A 12,642-nucleotide genomic window follows, 5' to 3' on the forward strand; every position below is an offset into this window, starting at 1 on the left:
CATTAAGGAATATAGACAAACACAAGTTTTTGAGGTTTTGCCTAAAAACGCTGGATCAGCACTTGCTAGAACTTCAGGCAGAGGTGACGGTGCCTGCAGAACGACTAGGGCAGAGAATTAACAACTGAGGAACAACCTCCGCTGTCAGCAAAATCTAGCCTACACTTTTCCAGCTGACTGTGAAAGACGATATAATCCCCTCTCCACAAATACTTGTGAAACCACCGGCCCTTTCTCTGGCCTCTGCTTGATTTTTCTATTTCCTATTTGCCTCTTGCACTTGGCCCTGTTGCTTCTGGTTCCTTTTGGCCAAATGTCGTGTAGGCCTGCCTTAACCTCCCCACCTGACTGCAGCAGCTTCCAAGGAGGTCCTGCTCCCCCCAGGCTTAGGTGCTGGTGCCAACTAAAACTTGTCACTTGCCATCTGCCTCTACAAAGATGAGGTCACCCACCACTGCAGCCGCTCACCTTCAACACCCCCTGAAAGGAGTTCAGGGTGGAGATCAGGAATGATGCCCTCTGTGCTCTGGGAGAAACTGGCAGCACAGGCCTTCAGATAGTTAGAGATTTTCGGGAGGAGATTTTATGAGCCAAATATCTAGAAAAGCACTAAAATCACTCACGGTGACATCTGCTCCTCCTGATTAGCATGATCTGAGGGTGGAGTTTTCCGCCCTCCGATCTCAAAAGGTCATTCGTCAGACACCTGGCCCTGGCCCAGTTTTAGGGTTGGTGATCCCAACCAGTCTTAGCCGGCTTGAACTGGACAGGAGCCCACCCCAAGCTCCTGAAAAACCACTAAAGCCTCCGTTACTATAGTGACCCATAGGTCAGAGGTGTTATCTATAGGGGTGACTAAGGAGTCAAAAGTAATTAAGGTGAGCTCTGTCAGTGAAGGCAGGTTAAAAGCAGAGTTTTTGCAAGCTGTTCCTTTAGCTGCTATTCTGTCAGACAAGCTCAAGTATTTCTGTTAGTCACCAGTTTCTGTTAATCCTATGCGGATGCTTTTTTTTTTAACCCTATGGGGCACGGCTTCATGGGGTATGTTTTGCCCATTTATCTGGCACTTGAATGAGTCTCCAGCCTTAGCCAAGGTGGAGCGCCTCTCCCGGGTGGAGTTGAGGTGTGGGTATGCTCCTCTTGGTTGGAATGCTTGCCGGCACCGGGCATGGGCAGGAGTGGGGAGTGAAGGCACGATCAATGGGGGAGAAGGAAGCCAATAACTAACTACACCTACTCCATGTCTATGCCTAACTTGGGGGGAGTCTGCACCGCAAGTTACAAACACTCAAGTAAACTAAAGCTTGCACTTCTGATCTGCTTGGCTCCGAGACTAGTGCGGTCACAGGCCAAAAGAGCGTCCACGGTCCCACCTGAGGCTGCCCTGCGGGGTGACCACAGGTGGCCAGTCCGGTCGGAGGACAGGAAATGGCACCCACAACGACCACTTCGGTGACCCAGCGCCCAGGCCGCCGCGCCGTCCGGGTCCGCGGGCCCCACCCGCCAGTGATTGGTGGCTCTTCCCGGGGTCGTGGCTTCGAGGCGCAGCGCAGGGAACCTGGAGACCGCCAGGATGCGCGCGCAGGACCTCGGCGGTGGTGCGCGCGCAGCAGCCGGAGCCCCGCCCTGCCCCGTCCCTGCCTGTGATTGGCGCCTTCATCCTAGGGGGCGGGCCCTCAGGTGGCAGAGAGCGCGCTGCGGCTGCGTCTGTTAGGTGTGACCTTCTCCCGCCCGGCCTGTCCCCCGGTCCGCGCCCCCATCATGGCCATGGCGGCCTCGCTTCTGCTGCGGCAAGGACTAGCCGGGGGGCTGAAGGTAAAGGGGGGGCTGGGCCGGCTCCCGGGAGCCCACGGAGGGCGGGGCGAGGGCCGCGGCCCTGACGGTCACCTCCAGCCGTCCGGGGACGCCGCTGACCCCACTTCCCGGGCCGAGGAGAGGACGCCGTGTCGGAGGCCGGGCCTGGGGAGCGGCGAGGGTCCCGGCGACCCCGGCCACCGTTCCCTCTGGTCCTGGATCACCGGGAACCTCCGGTGTGCGGTCCGGGCCTCCGACAGGCGTGGGGGCCGCTGGTGCCCCGCGCCGAGCCCTGTCCGAACCCTTGAGGACAGTGTCTACTGCTTATTTAACCCGCGAGGAAATGAGGGCACTTTCAGGCACCTGGTTGACCCGGTAACTTACGAGGCAGCCATGTGAAGCCAGCTTAGGTTACCTCATCTGTGAAAAGAAAGGAGGAAAGAAGGGCTTTCTTTCTCCATATAGGAAAAGCGAAGTCCCCTTCACTATCTTTAAAATTAAAAGGGGCTCTTATTACAAAAGCAAGAACTATTCGTGGCAAAATAAAGTACAGATGGTTGGAGGGGAGATCTGTTGTCAGAGAGGCCACTATTTACCTCTGCATATGTAGTCCCAGTTCATTTTTTTTTAGCTTTCATGTACACACAGACACACGTGCTGACGTCATAACCATAAGAAGCAAATGTTTCACTCTCATATGTGGGCTGTAGGCACCTCTGTTCTGTGTCCAGCATCTGGAACAGTGCCCAGCGCATAGCAGGCCTTAGTAAGTGTATGCTGAGTGAATTAACGCTCTGTAAAATGTTTTCCACTTATGATATATGGTAGGCGGTTTTGAAGCAACTATTATTCATCTACATTATTTTTCATGGCTAGATAGTGCTTCTACCTTATATTCTAAGTACAGGAAAACATTTTATGAAAAGAATCAGTATTTTGTAGGTTGATAGGTAATTGGAGGGTACAAAACTGTACGCTCAGGAGAAAGTCTGGTTGGAGAAATACCCAAACGTTAATAGTGACTGTCCTTGAACTCAGGTGTTTTTTTCTTGCAGCTTTTTTTGTATTTTCCCACATTTCCATAATACACATAGATTAAGAGAATTGTAACAACCGTTAGAAACATGCCATAGGTATGCAAAGCATTTATATGTCATAATAATACATAGTATTCATGTCGTAATAGCTGTTAAAAACGGTATTACTCTAAAATATTCGTATTTGTGCCATTCTTTTGTCAGACTGTGCTCCTAGAAGCAGGAGTGTTTCGAGGACTTGCTTCTACAGTTTCTCTCTCTGCAGAATCAGGAAAGAATGAAAAGGGATTGCCACCGAATCCCAAGAAGCAAAGTTCACCAAAAAGTAAGATTTTAGTGGTTGTCATAAGGGAGACAGAATACAGAGTAAATCAGTCAGCTTCCCAAGCAGGAAAAGGAGTTTACTAGCTACATAATTGGACTCTTCGTTTCTAGCAGTGTCCAGGTTATAATCAGACATAGGATCTGTAACAGGCTTTAGACCAAACACATCAGTAACATAACAGTTAACTCTGTTAAGGCTGAACTCAACGATTAGCCCTGAACTGTTCTGTCTGTATTTTCTAAATGCCAAACTCCACGGATAGCAACGGGATGCAGACTATGCAGGCTCTGTGGCATTTAGGTGGCCCTAATACCGATCCCGTACTCCCGTGAAGTAGCTGTGAACCCCACCTTTTTTTCCTTCCCTGATGGTGACTTTTCAGTGTCTCTGGGACTTATCCGTAGTCTCCCAGGCTTTGCTTGGTCATAGCCCAGGATTGCAGGCATTCTTTTATGACCGTGGAGAGAGAGTTAGGAGCAGGCACCGTTTTCCATTATGACTCACTTTGGTGACGCATGATTCTAATCTGCTTCCAGCTCTTTCCACAGTCATTTTGACTTTTTCCCCTGAATCCAATGTAGTGTATCCTCATAGGAGGAAAACAGGAAATGCAGCAGTATAAACCTGATTATAACCCAGGTCTATTGCGTTTAGTCTTAACTGATGAAACCCTAGTTAACTCTTACTATATACATATGATATATACAGTCTCTTTATAAATCTTAGACTGTATGGGGTTTAGAATGATAATTTGAGTTTGTCTTATTTTCATCAAAGTATCATTTCCTCAGTTTGAATGCTTGAAAGTGTGTAGACACTTTTGTTTAGTCCCCCTTCATCCGCCCACGGAGACGTGGGCAGCTTATAAAACGTCCGCGCGCTGTTGAGAGAGCCAGCCACCCACTGCCTTTCACACGCCATCCATCCACGCTGAGGAGGTGTACCCCCACCGTGGTGTCTACGCGCCCCCGTCCGAATTCAACAGGAACGTTGTTGTTTTCTGTCCTGTACCTGCTGTGTTTTTAAAGCCAGTATTCCGTTTTCATTTTAATCTGTACGTTTTTAAACAGGTATCTTAAACATAAGGACCCTTCTTCTTTTTTCCAAAGATCCCCCTTTTTACAAACGTGCTTCTGTGTATGAGTAGAAATGGAATACTTCATCCTGTGGCGGTTTTGGGTGCAGTTACGAGAAGGGAACACTGAGCTGGGAGTTGGCCTTGGGCTCATGTAGCTTCTGCCTCTGGGCGTGGCAGGCCCTGCCGCCCTCGGAGTTCCTCCGTGCTGAGTGGGATCAGTGCGCCAGTCTTGGCCTGGTCGATGTGAGACTGATGAGCAGCGTGTCATGTGTATGTGCTGTCAGGTGGGAGGACAGTTTTTAGAGCTACACCGTCTTTAATGCACATTATGTTTGTATCTCAGAATTTAAAAAATAATTACAATCCCTCCATGAAGAAAAAGAAATGATGCTTCTAAGTCAATATGTGCAGGCCTCAGTATTTCTCCCGAAGCGTCAGTGATCGGTGAGTGTAAGATACAGAAACGCCTTGGCCCGCCAGTGGCGCATTGCCACTGTGGGTGGCTTTGGAAGCTCTAGGGAAAGTTTCCTGCACGCAGACGGGGCCCTGAGCGCTCACCCTTGGGTTCACATCTAGTCCGGGATCTGCATCCGGGGTGAACACGCTCTCCATTGTTCCACCTGGGGCGCCAGCCCATCATAGCCACGCTTCCTTCCTGAGGGGAGCCGCCAGCACGGCGAGCACAGACATCAGAGGCCGGGTCTCCAAGCGGGTGCCTCCCCTGCACAGCTGTCTGGCTTGCCAGCTTTGATGTTCTGGTGAATTCCATCACTAGGCTGAATTTGCAATAATCAGTAATAAACCATTGACTGGATAACTCCTATGTCGCTTTTTAAAGACTCTGTCAAGAAGCCAAAGTTAATTATCTACTTCAAGTCCCTGTTCCAGTTTGAGAAATGAGGAATCTCCGGAAATAGGGGTTTGGTGTATTTAATTCTAACCAGCGTTGCTAGGCACTGTTTTAAGCACTCCGTATCTCCCCTCCACACCCTGTGAGAAGGTACCATTAGTATCCCTGGGTTATAGATGAGAAAGTGGTGGGGGGGGGACTCCTGAGCTGCCCAGGGTCACACAGACGTCGGTAGTGGAGCCCGGTCTGAGCCCAGGCAGTAAGGCCCCGCGGCCCGTATTTATAAGCAACGCGCTGTCTTGCCTCTGAAAAAAGTCTCAGTTCTCGCATGTTCATTAAAACCAAAACCAAAAAAAAAAACTTTTTTTAGTAGTAAAAAACATGTGAAAAGAGGTTTTAGTTACCATATAGAATTTGAATAACTGTATTCTTTCACATCTTGTTGAAATGCACCTTTGTTTCTGAATGTGCTTTGTTTCTGAAATTAGTTTTGTGACCCACTGACAAGATGTGGCGGTACTGTAAGGCTGCTGATCTGTTTCAAACACCAAAGTCATTTTTACTTTCAGTAGGGGACTACTAAAAAGTTGAAGGTCATGCCCTCCCTTGCTTTTCAATGAGCAGAAAAGAAACTCAGGAAATTCAAATTGAGAGGAGATAGAGAAGCAATAAGAGAACTCCTGTCTCTGCGCTGTCACTAGTGTTTGTAGACCTTTATTTACGTGGGTTGTGATGGTCTCTGAGGGTTCGAAACCGTCCCTGAAAGCCTTCCTCTTGTGCTGGGAGGGGTGTCTCCATGGCTAGTCTTATTTAAGTAGCTTTGTGTTTTTGTATATTTATCTTTCAAGGAAAGTCACACTGAAACTAAAACGTTTTCAGAGTATGCAGGCATCCCGCCTCTAGAAACGCAAGAGGTTTCATGAAAACAAACAGGTAAAGTCATACTTAATATTCAAAGTGAGAGCCATTGTTCCTGTACCCGATGGTTGTGTCTCCAGGTGACATCATCCTGCACTGTTGAATGCAGGCGTGGTGTCCACACTGGCACTTTGGCACAGAGGTCACTAGTGGCAGCTACAGATCATCGTGGCAGGCTTCCTGCTGAGTCACAGAGGACACTGGGCCTGTGCTGCAGCAGGTCAGAGGCTGGCTCTTAATAAAAAGCAGATATGCTACTGTGGTTTATTCTATTAGCCTTTCCATGGAATTGTCCCAATAACTAAGCCTGAATAAAAGATATTTTAAAACATTAATGTTCTTATTAACATTATATGTTAATGTTAATAAGAACATTAATGTTCTTATAACATTAAGACAAGTTTCCTTTTTCAAACAAAATAAACTATATCATTTGAAATTTTCTTTCTGTTTTCAATAGGTGATAAATCAAACTCTAACGTTTTAATAACTTATTTACGTTTTTAAAAATCTCCACAATAAATTTTAGAAGATTGAGGCATAATAATTAGATAGCAGCCTATCTAAAATAAGCCTTATTTTAAGTTAATTTTTTACACTTGGAAAATTCTTGCTCAGCATAAAAGTGGATTAATTATACAGGTGAGCAGGCTAGCAGGGTTTGGAGACCAGCCTGTGTTACCCATTGCTTATAGGAATTTCTGCGCTATATCAGGTATGGTTTAGAAAGACAGAGAAAGAGAGAGTTCAAGTGCATGTGCATGCCTTTGCCATGTTTTTATGTTTAACGTGATCCTGGAGCTCTGTTCTGCTCCTGCAGTCAGAATGCAGATTCTGGGGTGGCACACGGCCACAGAATCAGACAGGGCGTGGAGGAGGGGGTGGTGATGGGGGTGGAGGTGATGCGGTGATGGTTTTTTTAAATAGTAACCCACTGCTCTAGCTGTTCAGTCGTATCCTCTTACACTGCCCATTTACCTCTCTCTGGCCCATTTCTGATTATTTATGGTTATTCCTCAGTTTTCTTTGACCATTTTCTATCATTCTGTTTTATATATATATATAGAGAGAGAGAGTTCCTGAGCTCAGAAAACAATTAGAAACTTTTTTGGATACCAGTAAGATGGTAAAGTTAGAAATACATTTTTTTCCACTTTAAAGAAGTAGTATACTTTTTAGTATAAAATAGACTCCTAGACTTGAATGTAAGGAATGCATTTAGAGTTTGCTCATCTGAAATATATTTTTTAAAGTTTTGCTTTAGATTTGAAAAGTAATTTTAATTTATAAAAACTTGTCCTGTATTCTTCTTCTAATCTGTATGGTTAAAAAAGATTTAGCACCTGAGAAAATTGAATGAAATGAGCTCTCATGAATGTACTGTGGTGGGCTTTCATTTTCTTTTGTAACTGACTCAACAAAGTCTAAGACTTTTATATCAGCACCTTTTTGTAACAGCTTAAAACTCATTGTTTCCAATGATGTATATGATACTAAATTATTTTAGACTTTTCTGGTCTTGTAATACTTTTCCTTGGCAGAAGAAATCCCCAAATGATACGATTTTGCAGGACTTTTCTTCCTCTCGGGGCACCTTCATTTGAATCACATTATCCCCTCCGTCTGATCTCCCACTCTTCAACTCATGCATATGCTCACCCCAGACCCAAACCAGGCTCCTGTCTCTACTTCTGCTTTGCTGTTTTGTTCAGAAAGTTCAAGTTCATACAATACAGGTAATTTTTTAAAATATTTGAGGTGCACCCGTTTTTTTAGGGATTTAAGAAACGATACATTTCTAAAACTTCATCATCTGAAAATATCTTTATATTGTAGTTTATCTTAAATTTAGATGAAATAGTAGCTTAAAAAATAATTACCATCCAGAAGCTCTCACTGTGAAAAATGGAGACAAGATTTTTACTTCTATTGGTAAAAATCCCATCTTAAAAAGTTTCAGCTACCAAGAAGAACATCTACCTTTTTTTGCTGTTCTCTGTCTTGTGTGGCTTGCCTTTCACTTAAGAGTGGGTTTCGACGGAACAGTTCCTAAGATGATTATGTTGAAGATATTATCGATAACAAGGTGATATGTAATGAAATGTCTGTGGCCTTGGTGAATTTTCACTGTTTTACTAAATATTAAAAATAATCTTGTTCTTTATGCCATTTCCTAGATGTAGTGGAACCAAAGGAGAGGGGCCGCCAGCTAGCCGCCCCAGCAGCAGATGAATTGTCTAAAAACGTACCTTCACCCACTTCTTCCCCACCAGTTGTGAACCAAGGCAGGGTGCTAGCTGGCCCTAACCCCGATGCCAGCATGCCGCTCACAGACCGAGGGGTTCTGAAGTTTTTGCCAAGAAAGACTTTGGTAGAGTTTCCTCAGAAAGTTGCACCTCCATTCGGAAAACAGGGTTCTGATTCAGAAGCAACCCAGCAGAGCAGGAAAGGGACAGATGATTCATCTTCGTCTTCATCTTCGTCCAGCTCCTCTGATTCAGAGTCTGACGAGGAGGGTGACAGCTCAGAAGCGGGTCCTCAGGCGAAGAGCAAACGCAGAGGAGGGTTTCCCGTAGCAGAGGCCTCCCACTCCTCTGCAGACGGGGCCCCCCAAACTGAAATATCTGCACAAGAGAAGAGTGTGTCACAGCAGCCGCATCCGGACCTCGTCTCCGCACAGAGGCCCCACCAGGCAAAGAAGAAAGGGGCCTCCAGTCAACCATCAGAGGACAGAAAAGACCCCAAACCAAAGACCACAGCACCCAAGTCACATGCAGCTGAAAAGTTTATGGAGCAAAATGTAAAGGAAAAACAATGGCAGCAAGTATCTACATCAAATGAAATAGGTAAAGAAAGCCAGAAGCCACTCAAAGTTAAAAAAACCTTATCTGACCGTACGAAATCAGGATTATCCACGCAACCGAATGGGAGCCCAGCGCCCACTCAGTCTGCAGAAACCAGAGCAGGAAGACGGCTGCCAGCGACTCCTGAGACCGAAGAAAGGCTTTTGGAAAAACAAGTACCAGAACCTGATGCGGAGGTGGCTCCTTCCCTGTTCAAAAAAGAAAATCTGGGAAAGCAAGTAGCAGAAGGAATCTTGAAGGCTAAGGAAGAGATTTTGGAAGATCAGTTACCAGTGAAAAATGTGAAGCCAGTCGCTGTTCACAATAAAGACGTTTCTGATGAAAAGACAGCAGTACTAAAGCTTGAGGAGAAGGGCGGAATCATCGAAGACTCAGCAACTCAGATGGAAGGCCAGGACAGCACACAGGGTATACCTTGACTTGTGGCCGAGAGCTCTTGTCCTGTGGTGGTGGGTGAGACTCTGAAGAGCCATGTGATCTGAGGAAGCATTGCGCTTGATCAGATTCTGTGGTAGGAACATGGCCTGTAGCACTGTCTCAGACAAGCTGAGGGATATATGTTAATTATGGATAAACGTTCCTGAAACATTTAAAATTTATATCACAGTGGAAGAGTATGCCCTCGGCACTCTTGGACTGTCCCTTAGCCAGTATCACTTGTGAAAATAGGCAATTTAACATCATCACCCTTAACTTCTGAGGGTGTTTAAGTGTTCATTTCTTGAACCTGCAGAGCATGTCACCGAGTGGAGGGGGGCTGTCCTATTAAACTCCCACAGGTGAGGAGCGATAGTTACACTTGTAGTGATGGTCTTCAGGTGAGCCAGACAGGCTGTTGCTTTCAGCATCTTTATGCCTAAGGGAAAATCGCATTTTAGGGAGTAAAGCCGTGACATGAAGGCAGCCATGAAATGCACGAGTCTAATTTACACTAGACGTTTCCTGCTCCTAAAAAGCGCAACGGGCTGCTTTGTTTTTCTATATTGAATTTTTATGAAGTGCTTTTTTGCTACCCTAAATTTTTAAAGGGAAACTTTATTCCTGTTATTTTACCATTTTCTTGCGCTTTGAACTTCATAAAATGCAGTGTGCTTTAGGTGGATCATGGCAAAACGGTAAAGCAGGTGGCCTGTTTTAGGATCTGTGGCTCTTGAAAACGCATCACTGACAAACCCCGCTCCTTCCTGTTTGCTCTCTTCTTTTTAAAGCCTCCCCCTTGCCTAATTTACATTCCCTGTAATTATACTTACTGGTTGCACTATGTTGACAGGATTTGTGTGTCTTCTTCCCTCTCCATCTTCTCCCTCTTTCATAAATATGCGAAGTGCCAGCGCCTGCCAGACTTCTCCAGACATCAAGAACCACTTTCCTGACGCTGCTGTTGTAGTCATTCTGCTGTAAATTTGTAAAACCTTCAGGATGAGAACAGAGAGAATTGGGGGTTTTCAGACTGCAATCTTTTTGAAAACAATTTGACTCTACTCTTTCATGGTTGTGTTATTTTTCCAGTATTCTCTTTGCCCTTCAGAGGCTAAAGACACTGCCCAGGAGTGCAGCTCACTTGCAGGGGGCAGCGTCTACAGGGGGGCCGACTTCGTAGCTCTCCCAGCCCAGCTGCCTGGCCCCCTGCCCTCCGGGGGGATTGGTGTTGGACAAGAGTTCTCCAAACCCTTGTTCCCTCCAGTCAGCACCTTCCCCACTTGGGCTGTAAGAGTGCATCTGCTTGGGATGTCCCTGCACCACATCGAAGATACTCTGCTTGTTGAGATTGGAAAGATGTCACTTCTTTAAATAAGACATCATTTATTTTAATACAACCAAAAAAATGAAAACCAGAACTTTTGGTATGAATCCAAATAGTGGAAAACTAGTTATTTTTTGTGCCGCATGAGTAGAAGTGGCGCGAGTCCCGATGGCAGTGGTTTAGGGTCAGTAAGAGCTTAACCAGCCTGAGCCGTCATCCCACACCAGCTTTGCTGTGCCTCCATCGTGTCGCGTGTCACGTTGCAGGAGAGCCGGGTGTCTTTTGCTTCATCCACGCTCTTAGTTTTAAGATCACCAATTGTGTAGGTGTGTGGATTTTAATTCTTTTTTCCACTTAGAGAAATAAGGCTAAGTATTTCTTAGTCTGTGAATCTGAAGTATACCAACAACTTCTTCAAAAAAAGTTAAACGAGAAACTACACATCTCATTTCCAGTTCCCCTTAACTGTGTCATTATTATTAAAACCACTGGGCTTTATCTAATTCTCTTGTGTTTAGAGACTTAAAAGGCTCACTTAGTTTCTGCTTTTAAATTTCTCTTCTGTGAATGGTTTATTTCTATTAGAGACAGATTTTTAATAGATCTGCTTTTTTTCTGCATCTTTAAATGACCTGAAAGTCCCTCCATAACTGTTCTTGGCATTTTCAAATCTAGAGGTATACAAAGTTAAGATGTTAAGACACGATGTAAGAACTATTCCATTTCTTACATTATTGAGGCTATATGTTTTAGTATAAATTTTCAGCTAATTTATTTTGCTTTTGAAGACACTTGCTTTATGGGCTTTTCTAAGTAGACAGTGCATTCAGGAAGGGTTCACGTAGAATGCTTGGTATGCGAGTGTGTGTGAGTGTGTGTGTGTGTGTGTGTGTGTGTGAGAGAGTGTGCGCTGACTCATTCAGAAGCTGCCTCCCTGTCGGAGGTCCTCACGGGCGCTGTGTTTCCCCCGCAGAGTCCCCGCCGGCCGCCACCCTCGCTGAGCCATTTGACAACACCACGTATAAGAATCTCCAGCATCACGACTACAGCACGTACACCTTCTTGGACCTAAACCTGGAGCTCTCGAAGTTCAGGATGCCTCAGCCGTCTTCAGGACGAGAGTCACCTCGCCACTGAGAGATCAGTTTAAAGATTAACCTTTCGGTGTCTTTCTGCATTCTTTCGTGTGAAAATAAAATCCGCTCAGTGGTCATGAGGCCTGGTGTGTAGGATTGCTTTCCCTTCCACACCTTTCATAGTGAGTTGTGAATTGGCAGCGGTCCTGCTGACGATTTATTCACCATGTGTTTAGATGCATCTATGTGCAGGGAATTTTTCTTTTCTTTTTTTTTAATTAAAAAAATTTTTTTAATTAATTAATTTATTTATTTTTGGCTGTGTTGGGTCTTCGTTGCTGCAAGCAGTCTTTCTCTAGTTGCGGCGAGCAGGGGCTACTCTTCGTTGTGGGGCGCTGGCTTCTCATTGCGGTGGCTTCTCTTGTGGTGGAGCACAGGCTCTAGGCGCACGGGCTTCAGTAGTTGTGGCACACGGGCTCAGTAGTTGTGCCTCGTGGGCTCTAGAGCTCAGGCTCAGTAGTTGTGGCACATGGGCTTAGTTACTCCACGGCATGTGGGATCTTCCTGGACCAGGGTTTGAACCTATGTCCCCTACAATGGCAGGCAGATTCTTAACCGCTGTGCCACCAGAGAAGTCCGGGAATTTTTCCTTAATTATCAAGTATGGCTCACTGGACAAATCCACACAATTAGAGAATTGTAGGTGCTTTCCCTCTGTGCTGGGCCCCTGGTCAGTTTAGCGTTTTCTGGTTCGCCAGCAAGGTGTTGATAAGGGCAGCAGGGCCTTCTGATTTGGTAGACCTAGTTCTTGATGAATTGGAAATAGGAGTTTTACACATTTTAACTAACTGCTGCATTGCAAAGAAATTATTAAATTATGGCATTTTATTATGAAAAGGATTGGAATTCTTTTGCTCACTGGAATCAGGCATGGGATGTAAACTCGGGGAAGTTTC

The 12,642-nt window shown here is 45.5% G+C and overlaps 1 protein-coding gene and 1 long non-coding RNA gene across 5 annotated transcripts; both read left to right on the forward strand.

Annotated features, from left to right (window-relative positions):
• The first annotated feature begins 1,676 nt into the window (after positions 1–1,676).
• On the forward strand, positions 1,677–11,827 carry NDUFV3 (NADH:ubiquinone oxidoreductase subunit V3). Of its 4 annotated transcripts, XM_068547135.1 has the most exons (4): positions 1,677–1,815; positions 3,036–3,156; positions 8,180–9,274; positions 11,584–11,827. In XM_068547135.1, exons 1-4 carry the CDS (start codon positions 1,762–1,764, stop codon positions 11,745–11,747), a joined length of 1,434 nt encoding a protein of 477 aa, XP_068403236.1. In that variant the 5' UTR covers positions 1,677–1,761; the 3' UTR covers positions 11,748–11,827. The 4 variants fall into 4 exon arrangements, with proteins under 4 accessions (XP_068403236.1, XP_068403240.1, XP_068403239.1 ...); XM_068547139.1 differs by lacking the exon at positions 8,180–9,274; XM_068547138.1 differs by lacking the exon at positions 3,036–3,156 and having other exon boundaries at positions 1,740–1,815.
• On the forward strand, positions 4,596–7,636 carry LOC137766597 (uncharacterized). The gene is made up of 3 exons (XR_011074355.1): positions 4,596–4,678; positions 5,933–6,017; positions 7,574–7,636. It is a non-coding gene; the product is annotated as an uncharacterized lncRNA (long non-coding RNA).
• Positions 11,828–12,642: the final 815 nt, after the last annotated feature.

Source organism: Eschrichtius robustus, chromosome 6, assembly GCF_028021215.1.
Source record: "Eschrichtius robustus isolate mEscRob2 chromosome 6, mEscRob2.pri, whole genome shotgun sequence".
Classification (NCBI taxonomy): Eukaryota; Metazoa; Chordata; class Mammalia; order Artiodactyla; family Eschrichtiidae; genus Eschrichtius; species Eschrichtius robustus.

What these genes read in the sequence shown, in the direction of transcription:
- NDUFV3 (XM_068547135.1), top strand. Translation starts at nt 1,762, where the DNA reads ATGGCCATGGCGGCCTCGCTTCTGCTGCGGCAAGGACTAGCCGGGGGG. An exon ending in GACTAGCCGGGGGGCTGAAG is followed by an intron (nt 1,816 to 3,035) that starts GTAAAGGGGGGG and finishes TTCTTTTGTCAG; the next exon opens with ACTGTGCTCCTAGAAGCAGG. An exon ending in GAAGCAAAGTTCACCAAAAA is followed by an intron (nt 3,157 to 8,179) that starts GTAAGATTTTAG and finishes GCCATTTCCTAG; the next exon opens with ATGTAGTGGAACCAAAGGAG.